Source organism: Protopterus annectens, chromosome 13.part0 (genome assembly GCF_019279795.1).
Source record: "Protopterus annectens isolate FY-2018-M chromosome 13.part0, PAN1.0, whole genome shotgun sequence".
NCBI lineage: Eukaryota > Metazoa > Chordata > Ceratodontiformes > Protopteridae > Protopterus > Protopterus annectens.
This window is the reverse complement of record NC_056747.1, coordinates 1,142,839,187-1,142,866,812: the sequence shown is the minus strand read 5'-3', so window position 1 is coordinate 1,142,866,812 and position 27,626 is coordinate 1,142,839,187. Positions and strand designations below refer to the sequence as shown.

Sequence of the window (27,626 nt, the reverse complement as noted above, 5' to 3'; positions counted from 1 at the left end):
GTCAATGGCTGACTTTCAAATTGGTCCAGAAATGCATGTTTTCATTTCTCAAACCATTTTCTATATTCTATAAACTCTAAAAGGAATATCAGTATCACATCTTCTTTAATAAATGAGACAGCAACTCCTTTAACTCATTGTTCAGTTCAAGCTCTTGTCTCAGTCACTGCTTCCACATTTCTAAAATAACTTATACATGTTTGTAGCTTTGCTAGTGTTCAGTCAATATTCTCTGCAATCAGTTTTGTGATTGATGGAGATGATTATTTCAGTATGGTTCCTATGGAATCCTCCTGCATCTTCTCCTAAAACAGTAGGTTCAGGAATATTGTCATTTGGCATGCCTGACCTTCCCTGTACACTCTACGCCCAGGAACATAGTTTGTCAACATGCAAGGACTTCCCCGTACCGTTTTTAATACACGTCTGGCAATTACCTCTCCATAAAGGATGATTATCTGTAAAAGAAAGGTAGAGGAAGTCATCTACAACTGAGACAGCCAAATGGAACTAAAGATAATATGTGTTACTCTCTTTTTGCAGTAAGAAGGCAAGCCTAGTTTAATCCTGCATATGGGGTTCAAGTCTCACCCTGTACCTCTCTTTAAGAAACAAATAAAGAAGGGAAAACTTAATTTTACAGAACTAAAGCATTAAAATAAAAAAAAACATTAACATGTAATACTTTTGACTGCCACTGATAATTCATAATATTCACAACTATAAACTTGAGGCTACCCACCAAACTATACCTACACCCAATGGATGGTTTTAGATAAAATTGTGTTATCTGAAATTTGTAACCAATGAATGTTAAGATATTTTCTAATGCAGTTACTTTTGTGTGTTTTTTTTTTCTTTAGAAATTAACAACATTGTCTTTGTTTGCTAATCAAATCCATTTTCTAACAGTTTACCATTTGTAACACCAATAACATGGTGTTGCTTTGAAAGCTAGCTCACTTTGGGACATTGGGTACTATTTTTGTTCACTAAATTTGTAAATAGATATGTAATTTATCATTTAACATGTAAACTGAAAAGCAGAGCATCACAGTGTGCTTAAATAACCCTTCAACTTCACTGACATCTTGCTTTAGCAGACCTTACCTCATCGCCACTACTAACACCTGGGCTCAAGTTGCGACGTGAAATCAGTCTTAGCTCTAACCGCTCTGACAGCACTGAAAGTTATGAAGGTAACCTGGAATGTGAAATATATTAACGATTCCAAAATGGGGCTTCTCAAAAATAGCAGCTCTGGTGGTTGAAGCAAGTTCTTTGATGCAAATGTCAACCAAGTGTAAGAACACATTCTCAGTCGCTGGCAGGTTTATTGAGCTCTCTGCAATTCTTTTTGTCTTCCTACAAAGTCCTTTTATGTGATATTATTGTTGAAACTGTCACTACATGCAGTTAGGCTAACTGTGCTTTAAGGTATGATGCTGACAAGTTATAAAGAGGAAGGTAAAAACATTTTAGGATCATAATACTTCAGGGCATTCATTTGACTCAGAAGGTTCACATTTACCTAAGTTAAGATACTTTCCAGTATTTTAAATATGGTTTTCCCTATTACAGATACAACTTGTTCTATTTTCAGTATTTATTTCTTGCTCCACACCTCTATGTTCCACCCAGATAATAAAATGCCTAGTTAACTTCTAAGTTGGTACTTAAATTAGAAGCAACAGGTGTCTGTACTTAAATGACAGCAACACATAAGACTAAAATCCCAAGTTAAGATCATCTCGACTTGGGTTAAAATGAAGTATTTAGAGGAAAGTGAAATGAGGGTAGACATGACAAAACCCACCAGTCCTTAATGGAGTTTCAGAAGCCCTGTTTTGATGAGACCATGGTTATCATGCAGTGTCTTGGTGCAGTGATGTGGTATGCCTTGTGCAGTGTGTTGTTTCTGTGTTGAAGCATGTTGTTTGTGCAATGCAATCAATACAAAAAATGCATGATTATATCTGTGTGTTACATGTACTTTGCAAAATATGTGATGTGATATGGTAAGTGTACAATACATTACACACATACAAGCTGAGTAGCACACACTAACATAGAAATGGTGTTCATAATCCTGAGCTTAAGTAACTATAGTCATCAGTTGCAGGATGGAATCAAATCAGGCTTCTAGAGTGGTAAAATAAATAAGGCATGAATGCTGAGGAAAGCAGAAGTGATGCTAAATATCATCTGCATAGTGACGACATATGGTATCTCTAATCTTGCATATCCTTTTTCGATAATATCAAATGCCATCATGAATACTGTAAAAAATGATCAGAAGAATTAACCCTGAAAATGACCCCCTAAGAATGTCCTGAAAGGTGAGAGGCAAACTGCTCAAGCAAAGAGGAAAAAAGATGAACATAGATATAGAGTCACTTATTCAGGATCCCATGATCAAAAACTGCCAAGAAAGCAGTGAGAACCATGGAAAAATATAAACCAGAGTTATACATTTACCTTAATGACAGCTGTATAGGAAGAAGGTCCATCTTTGGTAACATTGCAACTCCTTGGCCAATAAAACTTTCCCAGGCTATCAGACACACCCTCTTTCCCATAATGCATCATGCACCACCCTACCCCTGCAGTCAGTGTGAAAGCAGGAAAAGAAGAATGAAATAAATGAGAAAAGAAGGAAGATGAAACAAATAGACACAAGGTAGGATATCGCAGGTGGGAATGTTAATGGACACGCTCCTTCTTATTACAGATCTATTATGGCAGGTAGATAACTTTCATATCCGATAATAAGAGACTTGCCTTTAGTAATGACTAGTGCAGAGACACTAAATAAAAAAACTCCTTGACAGACACTTTTGCAAAAACATGCTACAGATGACCATGGCCACAGAGTAGGACCTAGACCATGTGAGGATGTCCAGCTTGTAGTGCCTTATGAAGCTGTTCATGGAAGACCTATCTGTCACAGCACAAATCTTGTTTATGTGGAATTACAGAAAAAAGGCTGGGGAACTAGCCCCATCTTACCAACGTGAGTCTTTGAAGGAGCAGACAGAGTTTTACCATGTTTATCATGGCAAAATGTAATGCATTTGGTTTACTGCCTGGAAAGTGTAGTTTTACTAACCTCTTCATGACAAGTTACATTTTGTGAAATGAATCTGGCTTACCATCTGAAAATATTTTCATACCCAATTTCGAGTTTGTGAAAGAGACAAAGGTTGACCCTGTTTTGTAAATGACTTGGTTCTTTTTACACAAAATCTCAGCTGCCTATGGACATCCAAGACAAGGATGACATATTCCTATTAATTTGTACACTCTTAGAAAATAATGAAAGATTTATACACTGGTGTAGACTAGATTTTATTGCAGCTCTTGGCATGAAGTCTGGACGGGTCCTGAGCAACACCCTTTCCTTATGGAAAAAAGATAAGGAGGCTTAGCAGAGAGTGATTATAGCTCTGATATTCTCCCTGCAGAAATAATAGTTACAAAAAAAAGAATCTTTCAAACTATAAAAATCAAACCAGATGGTATTTGGTATTGAAGGGAGGAAGTAAGTGCTTTTTAAGCATAAAATAGGTATCCCAAGAAAGTGCTGGATAACTTCACGACTAATGAAGGATAGCATAAAAAAAAAAGGCAAATGAGTGCTGGATAAACAATAGATGGATAAAGATGAAACATTTTTGGTGAAAAGCTTTGCAGGCTTTGAGTTAACCTAGGGATGTATAATCCTGGCTTAGGTGGTGGTTGGAAATGGCTACTGAGTGGACACTGATGAATAAGCAACTTCACCCTGTGTAGTCAGCATTGCAGTACTGATTTTTGGATCTTCGTGCAATGTAGAAGTCTGCAACCAGCCTGATTTCCAGAGTCTTTGCATCATCCCTAGCCAACAGATACCTGAGGATTAACATCGGATGACATGGCGTAAGAGGGACGTTCGTTGGCGCCATCTTCAGTTCTTTCTAGTTGTGCAGTCCGATGCACTACTATGTTTTAATTTTCTTTTGATTAATGTTTAAAATGGAAAAAATGCTTGAAGTGTGGGAAACAAATCCCAATAAAGACTTTCATTACTTTTGTCTGTTTTGTTTGGAACCTCAATATGATGTTTCTTGTTGTTGGGAATGTGCTAGGTTTTGAGCTAAGAATCTTAAGAGTAGGGCCAAAGTCCTTGGACCTGGTTCCTTCCCCTTTTTCTCATTGTGTGGCTTTAGCCTCTATGTTGCCCAAAAAGTTGAAGGCAAAGGATTCAGTGGATGACAGTGATCATTCTGCATCCACATTCAAGTCAGCTGGAGAATCAAGCGAGGAGTTTATACAGCCCCTTTGAGCCCTCTGGTCTGACCACTCGAAAGTCCTCCTTGGCAACCAGTCAGTTTTGGTTTATCCAGTGCCTACAACAACTGTGTCTGAAGCTGCTGTGATGTCCAAGCATTGGTTAACAAGGGAAATAGTTTAACTTCTTCAGTTGTTGTGAATGAACAAACATCAAGAATCCGAGCTGAGGCTATGGTCACCTGACCACATAACAAGGCCTCTCTTTCTAAACAGATGCCTAAAACTAAGAGACCAGCCAGCTTGGCTCAGCCTACTACCCACTCTTCAGCCACTGCTACACAGTTTGAAACTCAAGACATTCTTAAAATAGCCCAGGAGTTCATAGCCTTTATGAAATCTGAGGAGACCAGCCAGACACAACTAACTACCCTGAGGCTTCTCCCAGCAACAGGGGAAGAGATGTTTTCTTTCAGGAGGAATTGGGCCCTTCAGGATCTGAGGATGAGGAAGAATCGTCTTATTCTGAACACTTTCCCACTCAATCCTACCCTGATTCTGACTGAAATGATACCCCCTCTTTTGCTTCCTCTGGTTTATGTAGTACTAGATGATGTCTTTGAAGACATTTCTCAACCCAGACTCACTGCCACCTGCCCCAAGTAAACTAGATTGTTTCTATAGAGTGCTTGACACACACAAACACCTCTACAAGAACTCACAAAATGATCCTTCAGTAGTGTCCACTGAATCCACTAAAGGTGCCCCTAAGGGTGCAGCTTGACACCTCTTACCTAATGAAAGAGAAAGTAGATTGCCAGACATATTTGGAAAAAGACATATACACATTACCCTCTCGACTGCCATTTTCATGTTAAAAGACATGAGTCCTTACAGGCAGAAATCATTACTACGGCAGAGGACATTGCAGTTAAGACCTTACAGGCTGACACATATACAGGAGAAAGCTGGAGCAGCACTTCAGGTATCCAGACGTTCTGTAAAATGTGGTTATAATGCATTGGATGAATCATGCACAGCAGTAGCTGAGGTTTATGTCACTCATACACATGCCTGGCTGAGAATGCAGTCACTCTCTGACCAAGTAAAGGCTGAACTCCTGGATGCTCCACTGAATAAAGAATATCTCTTCTGGCCCTCAGCAAAGAAAGTTTTTAAGGAATTGGACAAAAAGGGGAAGCAAATCAAAACCCTGACAGAATTCTATTTCTCTCGCACACCTAGGTATACTAGAAATCACCCTTCTAAGCCTTTGCCTATGCCTCATAGACAAGATAAGGGGAGGACTCCCCAATCAGAGTCCAAGGCAATCTAGAAGATGTCTGTTGACCAAGACCTAGAGATGACGGATCCAAGGATTCTATTCCTCCCTCAGAGAACAACTGTGACTATGCACAGCTCCCACCCCTACGCCCTAACTTGAACCCATGTCTTTCCCCACCCCCCTAGTGCAAAGACTTCCTTCCTTCCTTCAGCATTGGAAACTTGTCACTAGGGATCAGTGGGTCCTGAACATTTCATTCAGTTCAGGAGAAATCCCCCCTTCCCAGGGATACAAAAGCCCCCAAAAGACCAAGAGGGTCTTCTCCCTCCTATTTTGCAAGAACTCCTTGAAAAAGGGTCCATTCAACCAGTCTGTTGTGGAGAGGAAGCAACAGAATTCTACTCTAGGATCTTTCTTGTCTCAAGAAAGGAAGGCACCTGGAGACCAGTCTTAGACCTGCCAAAGTTAAAGAGGTTTCTACATATTCCCAGATTCAAAATATTAACCCTACTGTCATCCATGATCTTTCTAGGAGCCTACATTGTTACACCAGATCTGAAGGATGCCTATTGTCACATTTTTATTGCAAAGAGGCACAGGAGATACCTTTGGTTTGTAGCAGCAGATTTGCAATACCAATTCTGTGCTTTTCAATTTGGCTTATCCACTGCTCCCAGAGTTTTCACCAAATGCATATCTCCTGTTATAGCCCATTGCAAAACATTAGACATACACAACTAACCTTACTTTTATTACTGCTTTATCCAGGGAAAATGTTACTATGGATTGCTTTTAGAAGGTAGGTCTCAGCCTTAACCTTTGAAAGTCACAACTTCAGCATAAGAGAAGAACAATCTTTCTGGTACATTGATATATTTGGTACAGCAAAAGGCCTTCCTACCCCAAAACAAGGTTTGCTTTCTGGGAAACTATCTTCACAGTCTGTGGGAAAAGCAGACAATGTCTGCAAGGGAATATCTAAGAGCCTCGGGATACGTGACATCCTGATTTATAACAGACACGGTCATGCAGAATACATGGCCAGTCTTCTCTGTACCAGAGTCAGGCAAGGCAATCACCACAAACAGTTCTGAGATAGCCTGGGGCGCATGCTTAAGACTCCTGAAGGTGCAGGGTATCTGGATCCCAGAGCAAAGGAAGCTTCACATAAACCAGAGAGAGTTGCTGGCTGTGTTTCTAATGATGGAAACCATTCAAAACAATCTGTCTGTAGGAGCAATGCAGATTTGGACAGATAACACCACAGCTGTTGGGCACATAAATTAGAAAGGGGGAGCACACACTAACCCCCAGTGCAGTCTAGCAATAAAGATTTGGCTGTTGGCACAAGAATTGCAACTGACACTTACAGCATCCTACATCCCATGCCAGAATAACACCATAGCAGATTCTTTGAGCAGGGACCTTCTGGAACTCAATGAATGGACACTGATGAGAGAAAGAAATAGAAAGACAGAGAGACAGATCTTCCTGGACCTCATCTATCAGTGGGGACACACCAGCAGAGATCTCGTTGCCTCTCCTCAAAACAGGTGATTACAATGTCTCTGTTCAAGAACCCAGCAGACAGTGACATAAAGGATGGACACCTTCTCCTTCAAATTGTCAGGCCTCTTCTCATATGCCTTTCCTCCTTTACCTCTGATCCTCAGGGTACTGATAAAAGTGAAATCAGACAGACTGAGCATGATATTCATTTTCCCCTTCTGTCCAACCACTGGTTCTCCCTCCTCTTGACTCTCTGTGGAGGGAGATCCCACATTCTGCCTCCAAGGATATATCTATTCACCCAACAAAGGGGGTCTGTCATATGTCCTCACCTGCCTACTCTCAAACTAATAGCATGGAGGATTGGATTCTAACTCCAAAAATGCAAAGTACTCATTTGAAATGACATCTATCCTGAGAGAAGCAAAAAAAACCTGCTAGCAGAAAATCATACTTACCAAAATATAAATGTATTTCTTCTTGGTGGCAGATCAAAAGTATCATGCCTCCCAATGAGGGCATAAAGGTATGAGGACATAAGTCTAGTGCTGTAATATCTTTCCAGGTTATTTAATCAGGGCCTTTCTTATTTCAGTATCACGATGCTTCATTCTGCCATTTGTGCTGCCCTCCCCCTTTACCTCCCTGTTTATTCTTACCCCACTTAACACTTAAAATGGGTTATACATGTAAGACCTCCCCAGGGAAACTTAGTCCCTTCTTTGTACTTAAACTATGTTCTAGAAACGCTAACTTTGCCATCCCATGAGTCCGCAGCTTCTGCTCCTTTATACATGCTTAGATTGAAGACCACCCTGCTGATGCCTATCACCTCAGCCAGGCAATTCTCATAACTACAAGCGCTCATGTGCAAAGAACCTTTCATTGTTTTCTACAGGGACAGGGTACCCATAGAATCAACCCCTCCTTTATACCCAAGGTAGTATCAGAACTTTATTTGAATTAAGCTATTCACCTGCCAGTGTTCTTTCCCAACTTACAAAATAAAGCTGAACAAATCCTAGATTCCCTGGATGTGCACTGACAGATCAGATATTTTTCTGAACAGAACAAAGTTCTCAAATAGAGCAGAACAACTGCAAGTGGCCTTTGCAGAACTGTTTCTAAATGGATCGCCAATTGCTTTACTTTCTGTTACTCCTCGTGGTAAGTCATTACCAGCCCAAGTCAGGGCACACTCCACAAGACACAAGGCAGCCACCACTGCCTTCCATAAAGGTGTCCCTACACAGGCCAATTTGAAAGGTGCCACTTGGTCCTCTATCCATGCCTTCACCAATCACAACAATTTAAACAATGTTTCCAGGGCAAGGGCAGGATTTGCTACTGCTGTCCTACAGTACCTGCTGTTCCAGGGGCCACCAGACAGCCTACTACCAAATCTGTAGTTCTGGAGTCCTCCCAAAAATCAGTACTACAGCAATGACTGTAAATAACATAGTACAGTTGTGGTACAATTATAATTGTAGATGTTTAAGTAGATCAATGTTATAGTACAAACACTCTCTCTCTCCTACCCCTCTGTCTGCTGGTTGCTCCCCCATTCCTGAGGATTTTCTGGCCAGGTATCTCTCATCCATCATCATCCCCTATTTACACCAAGTTCATGGTTAAAAATCTTCTTTTTCTCTCTAAAACTTTGACAAGTGGAAAAGTTGTGTTGTCTTCAGGCATCAGATTGTACACAACCTAGAAAGACCTGAAGATGGCACTGCTGGACTCCCCTCTTATCTGGACATTGGTTCTTGGATATCCAAAAGCTATAGATGATGCAAAGACTCTGTAAATCTGGATGGTCATGGGCTTCTGCATTGCAGGAAGACCCAAGAATAACTACTGCAACACTGATCTACTCAAACATCTATAATTATGGCAAATGTAACACAACTGTACTTTCTTCTGAGTAATTAGGAACTCTCTGGATAAAGGTTGTGAAATGGTCTGAATTACTACATGCTGTCCAACATAAGAAATAAATTCCTTTGTCCCAGTAAGCCTTTTGGGTAGAAAGACTTTGAGCGGATGTAATTATGAAGCTACCCTATCAGGGAATCCAAGGTCATATGCAATCACCGGAACTGCAGCAATTACACTGTTTGCTTGATAAGAATATGAAGGTTTCCTATCACATAGTCAAACTTGTAGTTCGAACCTTATATGGTCAAGACCATAAGTTCGAACTTGTATGAGCATTTCAATGGAAATTTCCATAAGGGGAGGTTTCCATTCTGTTGAATGAGGTGCAATCTCGGAGTTGGTATATTTAAGTAGTGGGGGGTGCAGCCCCCAACATGGGGGTTGCAGGGGGCTTGCCCCCTGCTTACAATAGTTTATTTTGTTTTTCCTTCCTTTTTTTTTTTTTTATTCATTGTCGAAATTTTGTAACTTTGAACGGAATGGTTCATACACTTTGTGTTCAAAGTTATAAAACTTCGACTATGTGATATAGACCCCATATGAAGGCTTTAGTGAGACTGCCCTGAAGTATGAGACAATGTTCTAAGACTTATAGGTCTGTGTGGAGGAAGGGGTTGAAGAAGAGGAAAGCAAGTCTGTCAGCACCAACAGAGAGCTGTGAGCAGCAGTTCTGCCACTTGCAGGCTGGCTTTCTGTGTTAGCCTCATTATCAGAGGAAATGGAACAAGCACACAGAAGCAAAAAAAACAAAAAGGCTCAGCACAAAAAATTAAAGTTAATTAAGACAGCTACTCAGTAACCCAAGCTTTCACCCTGATAGTGCTTTAACCAGTGCTATAAAGCAGCACAGATACAAAGGTGCATACAAATAACAGTAACAACAATAACAACAGAATAACTCAAGGGACATGTAGTTAATTCTTAAAGCCACCGTTCATTAAAATAGTTTTCAAGCTTAGATATCCATTTAATCCTGGGTGTTTTTCAGCCTTTAATATGCACCTATATTCACGTAGTTCTGTTGCAGTTAATAAGTCACTAATTCTGTTATCAGAAATCACAATTTATAAAACACTGAACACAAATTCATGTGCAGGACTATTCTCTGTCATATGCTTGTATATGACTTTAGTTATAATCTTTCTTTTATTCTCAGAATGATGTTTATGATACATATCTCTTACACTAGGCTAAATAAATAACATTTTGAATGTTTTACCTTGTATAAACACTTAACTTACATATTTTCTTATTTATTGAGTGCAGGAAGAGTACAATTGTAACTTACCATAGCAGTAGATTTTTCAATGATCACTGCTGCAATAGCATTAGCTATACAGGTTATATCCTAGTTGAGGAACTCCTCATAGGTGGATGGATCAAGTCTTGGAAGATTCCTTAATCTAGTTTCCATTCATGAGGGTCTCACCTGGTCCTGCTCTGCTTGTCTGCCACACAGTTTTGCTCTGACAGAATGTAGGATGCCTGTAGAGTGAGACTGTACTGTTAAGCTATGTCCCAAGCTAACACTGCAAGTCTGTAAAGAGGGTACAACCTGGTTCCCCCTGCTTGTTCATGTACTACATGACTGCGATATAGTCTGTAACAACTCAGAGGTCCAAGGGACCAGTGATGATTCAGAGAGTTGAGTGCTTTTATCAAGGCAAACATTGCCTTGATATGTGCTTACATCTGTCCTTGGTGTCCCATGCACGCTGCACTTTTATGACTCCTGCAACTGCTCCCCAAGCAAGTCCAAGGTGTCTGTGATGACTGACTGACTGCTTTGGTACATGAGGGGGAGAAGGGGAGACCTGGATTTAAAGATATGTGTTGTCTTCAGCAAGTTATTTCTCTTCTGACAAACCTCAGCACTAATATTTAAAAAGACAAAGGGTGCTGGTGCAGGGGCCAAAGAGACCACCATATCTTTCTTATGTGGAGTCTTGCCAGGGGTATCATGAGAATCATACAAGCCAAGAGACACAAAATCCTGAGGTATTCCCTTACAGTGATCAAAGTTTGAGTGGAAAGTTTTGGAAATATATCTAGATATATATCTGTTTTTTTTTTTCCTGTGGAAGAAAGTTCTTCAAACTGAGGTGTCTAGTTGACATCTCAGGAACATAATCCTGTGTGAAGGAGTCAAGAAAGATTTTTGAATGTTCGCTAGGAATCCCAGCTTCTGTAAGAGATCTCTCAACCAAGTAAGAGATTATTGACACTTTGGAAAAGACTGTAAAGATAAGCAATGCATCTAAATATGTAAAATGTGGATTCCCTGTAGTCTGCAATCAGGTATAACTGGAGCTAGACACTTTGTGAATACTCTTGGTGCAGTGGATAGTCCAAAGGGTAAGGCAGAGAACTGATAATGTGATCCAGACACACAAAACGTTAAGAAATGTCTGAAGACTGGATGAATAGGGATGTGATGATAATCATTTTTAAGTTTAGTATTACTAGGAAACTTGAAAGACGAAGAAGAGGTGATAGGTTATGAAGTGACATCATGCTGAATTTGGGCACTATCACTAACAGGTTTTGGAAAGAAATATCAAGAACTGGTCCCGAGCACTTTCTTTCTTTGGCACTAAGAACAGCCTCTGGAGAATGAGGAATGATCCCCTAGGAAGGAGGAATTTCCTCCCACTGCCATCTGCAAAACTTGATGAATGACCTTCAGAACCAATTTGTCTGAAATTATCTCTTGCCAAACAGAAAAAGGGAGATTCAGATTTTCTGGAAGAAAAAAAGGGCCAGGGTGGGAGTGGAACTCAAGGTGAATTTAGTAGTCGTTTGGGCAGCTCCAGGCTTCTTTTTGGAACCCCCTTGCCATTTATTTTTGCATGTATGTTAAGCTGCATTTTGTTCAGACTGTTTATTCTGCTTTTTGCCAAAACTAGATAAGGAGTTAGAGAATCCCCTAGAAAATTTGAAAAGAAGAGCTAAAAAATCTTAGAGACTTCCTGTCACAACTTACCCCTTTCATCACGCATTTTGATCACCTCTGCAACAGAGGACCAAAAACTAAATCACTATCCAAAGGGGAATTTAATGTCTCATTTTTAACATCATCTGGAAGGTTCTGAAAATACATTCATGTAAACCTCCTCAGAACAATAACAGTCACCATAGCCCTGGAAGAATTATCAACAAGGCATACCCACATGTATACAATGAGTGGTGACTGCCTGTGCAATAGAAGAAACTAAATTATGTAAAGTAGATTTCTCCTCACAACAAGAAACTGCAGATAAAACATTTATCATACTTTCACACTTATCACAAACTTTAAAATATGAGCCTGACAGTTCAAAATTCTGAAAATCAAAGTTGTAAAAGCATACACTTTTCCCATAATTATCAATAATTTTCCCATCCTTATTAGAAAAAGTAGGATTCAAATTAAGTGTTTAGTAGCATTTGGATTAACTAAAACTATAGCTGCTGGGTCAGGTTTGGGAACAGTGAATAAAAACTTGAAAAACTGCAGAACATTATACATCCTATGTCCCTGTTTAACAGCAGATGGCCGACTATCAGGAAAATTGCAAGCAGTAATACACACATCCTCTAAAGCACACAGAACAGGAAGAATGGGTGTGTGTTGTGGAAACAACAACTCATAGTATTTTCTAAGAGACTGAGAAACTTCAGCGTCCTCCCTCTGAAAACAATGGTACATTCCGGCAATGGTCTTAGAAAAAGAGAAACCACACAGGGAGAATCAGAAACTGAGCTTTCCTCTGAGTCTTAATCAGAAATCTGAGGAGAAAACTATGTATCTGTTTCTTCATCTTCCTGTTCAGATTCAAAATCTTGAATATCTTCAGGAAGAGAGGTATCCCTCATTTATATCAGAAAATGCTTTACAAGAAGTATCAATAGCCTAAATTAAAAAGTGAGCCATTCCCAGTAAACTACTCCTGTCCAAGGAAATTTGAGGAAGAGTAGACCCATGCTTATTTATTTATTTTTTTTTTTACAGGAAAAATGGGGCCAGCCATGTTACTAACAGCAACAGTTTCCCTAGGGATGAGCATAGCATTCTGACACAAAAGGAAAGCCTTCCCTGTTCCCTCTACCAAAACTATCAAGAGTGGCTCTCCCTTTCTCACTGAGAGGAAGCCAGCAGCTTCAGAAGACATGGCTTACCCCTAGTCCATAGTGGCTGTAGGTGCTACACCAGGGACATCCATAGTAAAAGATGAGTGGTTTGTGGTACAATAAATGTCCACAGCAGAGTCACTCACCTGCAGCTGAGGCAAATTGCTAACCTGCTGTCATGGCAAAGGATGTTTGCTTAACTTTTTCCTTTTGTGGCTGGAGAAAGGCCCAACCATTGGACCGGTAGTCTGTTCCATTGTCAAGCAAAACTGGTGCCTCCTCCCCCCAGGAAAAGAAAGCAGCAAATGCCTGTAAAAAACTGCAAGTATTGATAAGTAATTTTTCATAGAAAAACACAGTGAAAAGCAGTTTCAAACTTTGCAAGCCCTCCCAAATGTATAATAAACACAATTTCTCCACAGAAAAAAAATGTTTTTCAGTTACTTTACACAACTTTTAAACTAACAGGAAAAAGTGAGCACTCCTGTTTAAAAGAACAATACAGTTTTATGATAGTTTGTTAAAACACAAACATAGCTTTAAAATAACTTTCCTGAAGCTGAAAGTGATAAAACATAATCAATATTTAGAAAATGCAAGATTTTTCCTCAAAGGGAAGTTTTCTGCCAGCAAAAGAACTGCATCAAACTGACTGCCAATCCAAAAATCTTTAGGGGAGTATACTTTTCAATGGCAATAAAGTTCTGAAGGGCTTGGCAACCAAACTTGTCTTTTAGTCAGCTCATCTCAAGCTGCCTGCCACACACACACACACACACACACACACACACACACACACACACACACACACACACACACACACACACACACACACACATATATATATATGTGTGTGTGTGTGTGTGCGCATACGTGCACACACACACATACACACACACACACACACACACACACATGCAGAATGACAACATGCACAAGCATATAGACCTACACAAATACACATGCAAATCTGCAATTAAGTACACATACTCCCTTTTATCTAAATGTTTTCTAGTAGTATAATATGTGAAGCATTCCAGAAGAAATAAAAAAATAAATAAATGTTTAAAAGAAAGTACCACAAACAAAAACATCATTTAAAATAAACGCTATTTATTTATTTATTGCACTTGTTGACTGGGGGACTCTGAGTGGAAAACCCCTTTTCTTCAAAGACTCGGAGACAAAAATGCCAGTAGTACATATGGGGTAGAAACCCTGAGTGGTATAATTATAATACAAAATAAATTGTGATAATGTCAAGGAAGAAAACAAGCAGAAGAGGGTTATAAAGGAGAGCATGAATACTGAATTTGGTATGCATGGAATTGTTTTATAGGTAGAGAGAGTGGTATGTTTAGAACTGTTTTATAGTAAGGAAAAGAAAGGAAAGATTTTTACAAGATAGGAAGAGTGAGAGAAAGGACAACTTGAACACTGCAGATATGCATGAGTATGTGAGGACAAAGAGGGTTGGGGGGAATTTATGGATGGGAAATGTCAAACAGATGTGGAGCCTGTGCAGAGCCAATGACTGGATAGGTCCAATTTTATCTGGAGTTTGAATGACTTAGTATGCTGTGTTTATTTTAGTGAGAAAAGTATTGCATTCCAGGCTCTGGTTGGATGGTGAGAGAAGAGGGTGTCACCTGCTGCATTATTGGATTTGATTACTTCTAGGAGGAGTTTTTCAGATGACCATAGGGATCTGAATTGTGTGTATTGGTGAGTAAGGGTTGAGAGAGATGAGCAATTTCTTGGTCTGTAAATGATGGTGATTTGGGAGTAGGATAGGTAGTGGGAAACTTCAAACCAGTTCAGCTCTTTGAATGTTGTACAATGATGGGTTCTGTGAGGGTAGTTGCCAGTGACCTTCGCTTCTGGTAACATTGTTCAAGCCTTGTAAGGTATGTAGACTATAAATTAGTGAAACTTGGGATGAAGTATAGAAGGGCTGGAAGACATAGTATCAAAGATAGGGGTTTTCTGGATGAGTTGGTAAGATGTTGTTTGATTCTGAAGGGGAGCCTAATTTTGGTGTTTTTTATTATTATTTTTTTTTACTGTGTCTCATATGTGATAGTCAAATTTTAGGTGTTCATTAATATGAACACCTAGAAGCTTGGTTTGTGGGACAATTTCAGTTTTGGTGTTATTATGACAAAGGAGGCTTTTTGAACTGAGACATGACTTAGTGTGAAGACAATAAATTTACACTTTTTGGGTTTAAGGATGAATTGTGAATTGGCTAGCCATGCTTTTACAGAAAAAAAATCATGGGTAGCTTTTTGAAGCTTTTCGCAGTTGTGGTCGCTAGAGATGAGGGTGGAGTCATCAATATACTGAATTACAGTGGTGGGTTTGTGGCTTCTGAGAAATTGTTAATGAAAATATTAAACAGTATTTGTCCATGGATGGGGATTTGTGGGTCCCCAGTGGATACAAGAAGACAATGGGGAGATTTTGCTGCACCATTTAACAGCTTGTGATAGGCTAAATAGATAACGTTTGAGCCAGATAAAAAAGAAGTCTGCTTAAAGTCTAGGGCTGACAGCTTTTGCATTAGAATGGAGTATGAGACTATATTGAAAGCTTTTGAGAGACTGCAGATACAAACATGCCTTCATTCCTTAGGCTATTGACTGTGTTTGTAGAATGTAATAAGGCAGTTGTAGTGTTACAGTGGGAACAGAAACCATGTTGGGAGGGGGGAAGAGGATATTTTGCATGATGTATTGAATGAGTTGACAATGAATGCACTTTTCTACTATTTTTGATAATGGGGATATGATTGCAGTTGGGTGGTAGTTACTTATTTATATCTATAGAATTTCCCCCTTTATGCAAAGTTAGGATGTAGCATTTCTTCCAAAGTAGTGGTGCATAAGCTTCAGTGACTGAGGGGTTTACAGTAAAGATACTGCAGAGGTTATTGCTTTGGCTGATGATTCAGATATATGCTGGGAGGTTGTCTGGAGCCAGGATGGTTGGCTTTCACTTCAAGTGGAATATTTTGACAATTGCCTATTGCTTGACTATCCAGATTGTAAATAGTGATAAAAGAATGTTTCATCACTTGGTTATCTTTAATATTACACTCAAGCAAATTACTTAATCATTGGTGGTGGTCAGTTCCAAGTAAGATAGGGGTGTATGCACCCAAATTCCTTTTTACTATTACCTCTGATTTTATTTCTTCAAAAAAAAAAACCTAATGGGCTGAGCGTGGCTGTGAAGAGCACTGAATAGCAGCATCTTCAGCTCTGTCTTTTCAGATTTTCTATGACAGAAATTTTATGAAGTAACTATCCTAATTGTGGATATTTTTTAAGTTTTTTATTCCTCTTGATATAAAGAAGATAGTAGCTAAAAAATTTTTAGAATAATTTAATTTTTCCTGTCAAAATTTCTGTGATACTCTGATCTTCACCAGTTAAAAGATGAACTTCTCTAAAACAGTACATCAGGATGCTACCTTAAAAAAGGAAATACAATCCCTGCTGACTAATATACAAGAATTAGCCAGCAAAACTGACAGACTGGACTTGAAACTGGATGATTTCAAAGAAAGATGTACACATCAAATGGATACTATCCATGAAGACTTAAAACAACAGAAGGAACAAATCTCGGGAATCCAAACAGCTCTCAGTGATATGGATACCAGAATTCAGGAAAGGGAACATAATATTGAATTTCTGCTATCAAAGGTAGATGATCTTGAAAACAGATCCCGCTGTAATAATATAAGAATATTTGAATTACCTGATAATATAGAAGAGAATAACATGGAAACGTTTTTAACATCGTGGTTGCCAGAAATTTTGGAATTTTCTGAATCACTTTCCTGTGGTATTGAAATGGCACACAGGTCCATGGTATCATCTAAAAACAGCAAAACTAGTTCTACTAAATCTGTGATTGTTAAATTCCTTTCATCTCATGATAAGGAAATAGTACTGAAAACTGCCTGGGCAAAATCACCAATTAAGGTATAGGACAATATAGTATGCTTCGATAATGATTACTCACCAGCAGTAATCTGCAAAAGGAAAGTCTTTTTGCCCTTAATAAAAGAACTTAAAAGAACCAAATAAAATCTCACTTATTATTTCCAGCAAGGTTAAAAATCTTTCACCAGAATGCAACTAGAATTTCTGAGGCCTTGGACACAGCTCTTTCTTTTGTTAAAACAAATAAACTTCTGGACAAACTTGACGACATGGAATGGGCTACTGCTAGTCTAAAGAGGTTGCCAGAAAATGGAACGTGGAAAACCTTTGAAAAAAAGAAGAAACTTATAAAATAACTAACATTTATTTTATTTATTTATTTATTTATTTACATTTGTTTACCAGGAAATTCCAACTGGACGCAGGTCGTTTTTCAACAGATGCCTGGGGAGAAAAGCTCCACATCATGTACATGATAAATAGAGATACAAAGTTGCAGCAGTAGTAAACAACATTACAGGTTGCTGGCTTTAATATAATAGCAAGATATTGATTATCAACAGTATATAGAGTAAATGTTGCAAGTTAAGATAGTTTTTTGTCATTTATAATATTTGTAACAAAGTTGTTAGACAAGATTTTAAAGTATGTAAAGACAACTAGCTAATCCTGACTGTGGTTTGTAGTGGTGGTAGTATAATTGGGTTAAGAGTCTACGTGGGGGGGGGGTAAGGGGGGTGTTAGTCTGGATTATAACAAGGACAAAGCCAGTGCAAATTTAAGTGGAATTTGAGCACAATCTTGAAAAGGCTGCTGGAAGGTAGAGTAGTTATAGAGGGCTACATTTATTATTCACAAACATCAAATGCATATCTTTTTATTTGCCTCCTTTCTACATGTAAGTGATCCAAAAAGTCTGTGGAGATGAGACTTTTTGTGTTCACAGATAATTTATTACTGCCTTCTATAGTGCTTTTGGTGATGGTATAGTTTTATTATTAGTTACTGCATTTTACTTTAAATGATTAATAGTACATTTTCTCATGGTAGAAGTAGTTAAATAAAACTGGTTGAATGTTGTATGTGTGAAAAAGATTAGTAGTTTATTTTTATTTTTTTAGTAATATTAGTTTATTCTCGCATAGTATATGTAGTTAAATAAAAATACTCGGTAGAATGTTGTGTTTGTTAATGATAAATTGTTGCTTTTACCTATATTACTTAGTGCTTATAGATATGATGCCTCTTCTTTGCTTCAATATACAATCCAGTTTGTGAATAATAAATACAGCCCTTTGTTGGGATATTGATGAGATGTTGAGATGGTTATGTTCTGTAATGCTATGGTTGGTTGTTTTATTTTGGTGTTCAATATTATTAATAGTTTTCTTTCTTTGGTGGTTTAATGTTGTCTGTATGCTTCTGTGTACCCCTTTGCTGGCTTATGGTTATACTTATATAACATTACTTGAATGATAAATAGTGTTTTGTTTTGTTTTTTTGTGTCATGATTTCATTAATTTTAAAATTTGTTTTACTTGTGGTTGCTTTGGTAAGCTTTAGATGTTGCTATGGCAACACTTGGTTTTGGAACAGCTTTGCTGTCATTTTATCAGTTAATAGTTACACAGCAGACTCGAGCCTTTAAATTAAAGCTAAATGAGTCTACACAAACAGTTTCCCACTGAAAATGATAAAAGTTGTCTCCAGAGCTTGAGAATAACTCCACAAGATGCCTGTTGAGCCGAGGTGTCCATTTTTCACATCATCATGCTGTTTTTGAAGCTTAACGCTACACTGTTCTGCCGGTACATGGCAATATTGGATCATTTAAGCACCCAGAAAGCATACAGCAGATGCTTACAAGTCTGTGAATGGCAAGACTTAAGAAATTGTGTTTCATATGAAAAGGACAGTTATAAAATAGTATGTAAACATATTTTTATCTTATGTAAATTGTGCAAAGTAGCTTTCTGTTTATTTTTAAAAGCATATTCAATTCATTTAGTCTCTCTAGTCCCTGAACATAAGGAATTTAGTTGGAAATACTGCATGTATTAAAATCACAATATTTTCTATCCTGTCAAATATAAGCTGGAATAATGTTTTAATGCATTGTTGGTTTTCAAGAAATGTAATTATTAATAAACAAAGGAAAAAGAACCCTGAATGTTACATAAGCAACTAGAAATATGATAGTTCCAATATGACGATGGCAAATTCACATTCTTTTTTGCAGTAGGACTACTGATAGTAGATAATTTGTAATAGCTTAGAGAGGTATGGTCCTTAGGGCTCCATCTTAATTGTACTATCTGGTTATAGATATTTGATTTATCAGCACTCATATTACTATTTACTTGTAACACAGCTAGTCAGAAGTGCAACAGGTTTTGATATCTGAATACATACCCTACACATATGTTACAGAATAATCAGTTTTCATTTAGTCTATAGGAAATCTGTATAGGATAAAACTATTTATCAAATCCAAATAAAACTACTCTGACATGTACATAATCCTACATGATTAAAATTCTATTTTTCAACTTACAGATGATAATAACCTTCTTGGAAGAAAGAAAGACTTATGTGTATGTAAGGTAAATGTGGTATATTATAGTTTAATGACAGTACTAAAACATAGCATAGAGAAAGGCTGACTATTTATAATTATTACCTGTAAGTTAGTTATGATAAGTTTGCTTTGTAAATCCCTTTTTTGCTTCTTGGAACAGCAAGCCTGCCATTTATTTCACTTTAAATAGATTTTTAGTTATTAAATTTATTTGTTAACACAGCATTGTCAGTTATATTCTAGTTTATTTGGACACGTTCTGAGCACAGACTAATTTTATAAGTTATATTTATGTATAAATATTTAGCAAGTGTTCTGATAATGAGAATAAATCATTACAGTTGGGAAGAACATATTAACACATATATTACATTCTTAAACTACACATAGACACTTGTAATTCCAGCAGATGAATATTGTAACCTCAGAAAAAGTATTGTCAAAGCTATTACTGTTTTTTAAAGCTTGTATCTGAATGGTTGCCTTTTAAAATGATCTTGTCATACAATAGTTACACTCCCCATCAATGAAATAGTAGTCATGAATCATTAAATCCTTCATGATATAGCTAAAGGAAGTAATCTTATTGCAAGGAATGAATTTCATACAAATACTTATCACATGAGCTAACATTCATAGGTTATGGGGGGGTTTGTGCTGTACAGACTTCAGATTTGTAGGTACTGAATTCTAATTTGTATTATTTTTTGGCTACATGATGTGTTATGTATATAATATTAATATAAACAGAACCATTCATTTTTGCAGTATTATAACCAGATGCACACAGCTGATTATTATTTTATTAGTAGTTATATTGATGTTTGCTAATATGTTAACATTTATAAAGTGTTAGATATGTTTGTAAAGATTTGTTAGTTATATATCTTACAAAGTGATTTTTATATGATTATTCTATGTATTATTAACATGAATAATGAAGCTAAAATTGTTTATTCAGAGTAGATATTTCTCAGACAGATGCTGATTAGATGTTGCTACTAAACAGAGGGTTAATTTGAGTGACCAGATGTCACTCGAATTGTGAGTATTGTACTCCAAAGGGGTTAAGGGTGGTTACGAAGTTATCAGTTTAAGTTATAATAGTTTACTATTAGCTTTCTTGGCATTTTCCGCAATTCTTAAAAGAATAATTCTCAAAAGTCTACTTTTTGCGATGTTTCCACATTACTTTAAAAATAATGTATTTCTAGGTATTCCTTCTATTTACATTAATAATCTATGGTTTTGGTCAAAATATTTCTCTTTCAACATCACACTATTGAATGACTTCATTAAAGAGTATTTCAATTAACATTAATGGATTACATAATCCAAATAAGAGGGGAAGTTTTTTTAAATATCTCAAACTGCATAAAGTTCAATTCATATTTTTACAAGAAACCCATTTGAAAACAGAAGATGTAATTAGATTAGATACTAAGTCATATTCTGTGTTAGCTAGCTCAGAAAATTCTCAAAAGAAAAGAGGAGTAGCTATCTTATGGAACAACTCATTACCTAAACCAAAAATCATTAATACATATAAAGATAATAAAGGAATGTTTTCTCTAATCACTATTCAGTTTAATAGTAAAATATACACCTTAGTACATTTATACTGGATTCCAGGAATAGGCACTGATACGGTAAAACAACATTTTGATCATAAAGTACAACTTTCTAAGGGACATATACTATTAGTTGGTAATTTTAACTGTATTTTAGACAATAAAGAGTAAACATCACATAACAAAAGAAGAATTACAGTTTCAACCAAATTGTTGAATGATTTTTTGGAAACTTATTTCTTGAAAGATATACATACCTTTGCTGATTCTGATTCCTTAGCTTATATATTTTTTTCAAATAGACATAATACACATTCAAAGATAGATACAGTTTTGTTTTCTAATGATTTATTAGATTCTTTAATTAATACTAAGGTGACTACATGCCCATTATCTGATCACTGTTCAATATTTTTTGAATTTTTAGTTACCCCAATATGTAATGTCCAAATAAGTAGAATACCTGCCTATATAACTAAATTGAAAGATTTTAAAGACTTTATAACATCAGAAATCCAGAATTTTATTGAACAAAACAATATAAATAATATTTCCGAGATCTTTGTATGGGATGCCTTAAAAGCCTACCTCTATGGCAGAATTATAAATTGATATAACAAAAAAAGGAAAAGTTGTATGAGCAGTTAGTAGAAATACAATATAAGATAGATTCTTTGAAACTTATCCAAGAAAAATATACTAATAAAAATGATATTAAAAAAGAAATAAACTCCTTGAATACTAATTATATGGAAATACTGAATCATAAAACTATGATTATTTTAGAAAAATTCAAAGTCTTAAAATTCTCCACCAATCCTAGATCTCGGAATTTATTGGCTTATAAAACTAAAATAATTAACAAATTCAATTATATAAATGAAATATTATCCCCTAAAAAGAAAAAGGCAGTCCCAGGTACATAGAATATCTTAACTGAATTTAGAGAATTTTTTACAAACATTAACCAACAATCTAAGATAATAGATTCTAACCAAGAAATCAAATATTTTATTAACAAACATACAAAAAAAGATTATTTAGTGAACAAGTTACTGTTATTGACAGACCCTTCTCCTTTAAAGATGTCCAATCCCAAATTACTAAATTAAAACCAAATAAAGCACTGAGAAATGACGGTATCATCCCTGAGGTTTATAAATTATTACCAACTGATGCCTTAAAACTGCTTCATAAAGTTTACAATATTTCCCAAAATGACAATTTAATACCTCCATCATGGAAATATACTTTTATCTCCCCAATCCTCAAAACAAATAAGGACCCTGTTAAATGTTCATCTTATAGGCCTATTTTATTATTAAACATTGATTACAAAATGTTTATGTCAATTTATGCAGATAGACTTAAAAATGTTTTGCCCACACTAGTCGATGAAGATCAAACAGGATTTATAGTAAACAGAAACTCTTATGGCAATATCAAAAGAGTTCTGTTCTTGATTGAATCAGTTAAATACTTAAAAAACAGCTTAACATTCGGGTATCATAGAAAAGCTCACCAGCTTAAATGTAAACCCATATGTCACAAGATGGGTTGCAAACTGGCTCAAGGACAGAACCCACAGGGTTAGAGTTGCTGGTGCCATGTCAGACTCCAAGCCGGTCACAAGCGGTTACCACAGGGCTCAGTCCTGGGCCCCCTCTTGTTCAGCATCTACTTTTCAGAAGTGCAGGCAAACATAGGAGGATTGTGGCTGACAAAGTTTGCAGATGACTGCAAACTGGGAGCCATAGTTGAAAATCCATCAGACACAGATATCCTTCAGAGAGGTCTCATAGAAATGGATAACTGGTGCCAGAGCCATGGCCTTAAGCTAAACGCCAAAAAATGTATAGTCATACCCTTTGGTAAAAACAAGGTAACCCCAGGTTACCACATAGGTGGCAATCCATTAAGCACAGAAGAGGTTATCAGGGACCTGGGGACCCAAGTTGACAGTAACCTTTCTTTTGACACTCACATTGCCAAAGTGGTTAGGAGGACCTTCTACATTGCCCACCTGATTATGAAGGGATTCACATCCAGATCAAGGGAGGTCATTGTTCCCCTGTACTCTTCACTTATCAGACCAATGATTGAGTACAATGCCCCATTCGGAATGTATCTTACCCGACACCTGCAGCAATTGGAAAGACCCCAAACATTCCTCACCAAAAGGATAAAGGGGCTCAAAAATATGCCATATGCTGCCCGACTGAAGAAACTCCAGCTCTATTCAGTCGCATACCGTCTGCTCAGAGGTGACCTGTGCCTGACATACAAGGCCATGTCCAACCCGGAATTAATGGACATGCTCCACCTCAAAAAATCCAAATCCACCAGAGCCACAAGAGCAAGAGACTTAAACGTCAACACGGATATAAATAGGACGTGCTGGAGGGACAGATTCATCACCCAGAGACTCCCTATGCTGTGGAACAGAATCCCGGTCCATGTGAGACAGAGCACCTCGCTGGCTCTGTTCAAGAGGAATCTTGACCAGTGGATGGGAGATCATAGGTTTACCCCGGAGATCATCTCTGTATCACTGCTGGACAGAGGCACGGCAAACTAATGGGTATAGTATTCTTCAACCTAAGGGGTGATGAAAGCCACACAACTCTGGCTAGGCTTATAAATGCCCTAGGGCAGATAGCCTAGTATGAACCTATGAACCTATGAACCTATGACATAAACTATGCTTCAGATTCAGTTAATTAGGACTATTTATTTTTACTTTTGGAGGAACTAAACTTCTCTAAAAGTTTCATTAATCTAATTACAAATTTAGATTAAGGTAACCAAGCATACATTAAAATAGGTACAAATATATCCCAAAATATACCAATAATCAAAGGAACAAAGCAAGGGTGTCCTTTATCTCCTTGACTATTTACATTGATTATGGAATCTTGGGCTAATTTGATAAGATATGGTGAAAGCATAAAAGGTTATAGCTTGAATTCTAATGATGTTTTCAAATTACAAATGTTTGTGGATGACATACTCATTACTCTAGATTGTAATAATGCATCTGTTCACACTCTTTTTAAAGATGCTGAATATTTTCAAAAAAGTCAGGTTTAACCTTTAATAACAACAAAACTAAAATCTTGACAAATGGCTATAAAAAGCTAGAATTACTAGATGTCTATAAAAATACCAAGCAGAGTCTAATGAACTACTTTATCTAGGCATTGTAATTCCTAACAACATAAAAGATATCATTCATATCAATTACAATAAGAGCTTATTGGCAATAGGAAATCTCAATAAAACATTGAATAAACTCCAATTTTCTATGAATGAAAAACTTTTAATTATTAAAATTATTCTACTACCTAAAATTCTTTATATTATCCAATCAATCTCTTTACCCCCTCATAGTTCACTAATTAATAAATTTAATTATATGATACATACATTTTATGGTTCCCTGTAAGACCTAGAATAGCCTCATCTTATCACATGAAAAATTGGGAAAATGGGGTATAGCTTTGCCTAATTTGGAAATCCACTCAATTTCTGCAATGGCTAAATTTATTTCTCTTATTATAGATATTAAATACATTGCTAAATGGAAGAGCATTCTAGAAATATTAATGAGTGATGCAATAAAGAATAACACAATACAGAAATTAATGTTGTTTAATAACTCCTTTATCTGTATCTTAAAAGATTATTTTTTCACTTATTCTTCTCAGAATTTTAGAACAAATTATATATTTCTTCTTTTGAGATCATTTAGAAACTATTTATATAAGTTCAACTTGTATAAAGATTGGTTATTTCTTCTATTTCCTATAGCCTACATGCAAGGTGCTATATTTTCTTCTGATTTTATGAAAATGTATTCTTTTCAAGAAAAAAAAATATTTTTTGGTCACAAATGATATCTAATAATGACCTGAAATCCATTAACCTACTGAAGAATGAACATGATTTTGACACAACATCCTGGTTAGATCTACACGAAAGTAGAAAATATGTATCTAATAAACTTGACTCTATGACTTTATCAATCAAAAATTCAGTTCCTAAACTAATTCAGTATATCAGCTGTCTATAAACCATAAATCACCAACAAAAAACATTTTATCTCACTTATATAAGGCAATTAAACTAGATCTAGATAATATATCAGATAATTATTGGAATTATTTCTGCTTAATTAATGATCATCCCCCAACAGAGAAAGACAAATCACATATTTTACAATCTGCTAGTGTAACCACATCTTCACTAAGATGGAAAATTTTCACATGGAGATATTTGTATAGATCTTTTATAACCCCACTTTCTTTAAGCAAATTTAATAAGAAAAATGTTAACTGCTGGAGGTGTAATGTTGTAGTTAATGTTGATTGGGCCCATATGGTATTTGATTGTACAAAGTTAAATAATTTCTGGAAAGACATTAATCACTTTTTACAAGCAATTTTCACAGATAATTTTTTACTCTCAAAATCTCTAGTTTTGTTTAACACTCATGTTCCTAACTGTATTACAGAAACTAATCAGCCTCTGCTCTGGTTCATTTTATCAGTAGTCAGGAAAATGGTTACAAGAAATTGGAAGTCTAAATCTTCTCCCTCAGTAAATGAATTCAAAAATCTACTTTTTGAAGTATGTAATTTAGAGATATTGACCAAAAGAGAAAGATCCTCTAGGAATACTATTGTAAATAATATGTGGAAGAAAGATTATGATTTGTTAGATAAATAATTTAATAGTAATGTATCTATATTTATAAGAATTTTATTTGCTAATATGTATGTGTGGAAAGTGTCATTGCATATAGTTTAAATGTGTGTGTTTTTTTTCTTCACTGTCATTAGTAAGCATATTTAAAATTGTACATAACTCAAGATAATGTTTGTTTTATCTATTTCAGTTCAATAAAGCTGTTTAAAAAACTAATGGATAACCTCTGTTTAAAAACATTTCTGTTAGTTTGTCAGATTCAGGGTAAAAGATATCAGTTTCTGAAATTATTTGAGCAAGCCTAACCAATTGGCCCTTTACCACAGACTTTTTTTTGGTGTTGTGGATGCCAACTTGAGTAATGCAGATAATGTTCAAAAAGTAGGCATGTAGAAAATAGTAGAAACATAACACTCCCCTGGAAAGTTTTTACTAACACATCTAAAAAGAAAGTGATGAAACATTCTTATATCACTACTTACAATCTGAATAGTCCAGCAATAGTCACTGTGTTAAATAAGAACTGGTTATTACTTATATTTGACCCTGTTATGCTGGAAAATTTTGGACCCAGGCCTACCATTATATTTAGGAAGGATAGGTCCTTAAAACAGCTAACAGAAAATAAATTTCCTGTAAGGTGCTCTGGCAGGAGGGGTACTTATAAATGTGGCCACTGTTCCCAGTGTAAGTTTATTATTGAGGCTGGTAGTTTTAAGATAAGGGATAGTGTATACAAAGTCAAAGGGCATTTTTATTGTACTACTTCCCAAGTGATTTATCTAGTGCACTGTCAAAGTTGTCCATCTTATTATATAGGGAAAACTATATATATGAACACAACTTGGATATAAAAAAAGAGAAAAACCACCAATGCCTTGTATAGGCATGTTATGGCTAACCCTACACATATTTATGGTTTTATAGCCATTCAACAGGTCAAAAAGGATGTAAAGGAATGGTTACTGATGAACATCTTAGTCAACGTAAGCATAAGCTATGGTACCTTGCTGGCTAGGCTTATGTAGGCCCTTGGGACGATAGCCTAGTACCTACCTATGAACCTATGAACCTATGAACGGGAATTAAAGTGGTAAATTCATTTGGATGCCTTGTCCCCACCTGGCTTAAATGATGGGTCTTCTATTGCACCTGTTTTAAAATTAAAGAATTATGTTATTTAGTTTTACTATTGTTATTTTTCTTATTCATTATGTGATTTTTATTTTGGTTCTGATAGGTTGTTTTTGATTATTTAAGTTGTTGATTTGCAATTTTCATTGTTCTGTGGAAGGTCCGCCATCACGAATGAAAGCGCTACACATTGGCAGTGTCTGTCACTTAATAAATTTGGGAATTTGAAGCAGTTCAGCAGACTTCATTTTTGTGGTATTCTAGGTTTAATAATATGTTTATAAAGGAGAGTTATGGGGGTGGGATATAGTGAGCACTCTGTGGCAGGATGGTTATATGAAGAGCTGAAACTTGGTGGTTTGAGAGGAGAGTAAGTGGAGAGGGGTAGTTTAGAGGGATAAGGTTAGGGAGGGAAGTCATACAGGTAGGAAGAAATAAGGATAGTGATATTATTATTTGTGGCAAGAGCATATTGGTGGGTGCACTTAGTAGTAAGGAAGAAAAATGCTGTGTCGTAGGACTAGTGGTTGGGGTGAGGTACATTAAGACTGGAGGAAGAGGTGAGTTAATGC

The 27,626-nt window shown here is 36.4% G+C and overlaps 1 protein-coding gene across 6 annotated transcripts in view; it reads left to right on the top strand.

The window, feature by feature from the left end:
* The window catches only part of FMNL1 (formin like 1), a 1,099,995-nt gene that overhangs the window by 915,906 nt on the left and 156,463 nt on the right, over positions 1–27,626 (top strand). For 4 of the 6 annotated variants that reach the window (XM_044055136.1, XM_044055133.1, XM_044055139.1 and 1 more), the window contains exon 16: positions 1,101–1,199. The exons of 1 other annotated variant lie outside the window; for it this stretch is intronic. In XM_044055136.1, the coding sequence (XP_043911071.1) occupies positions 1,101–1,199 (99 nt within the window). The remainder of the gene's footprint in view (positions 1–1,100; positions 1,200–27,626) is intronic. One more of the 6 variants, XM_044055134.1, reaches the window with a different exon arrangement.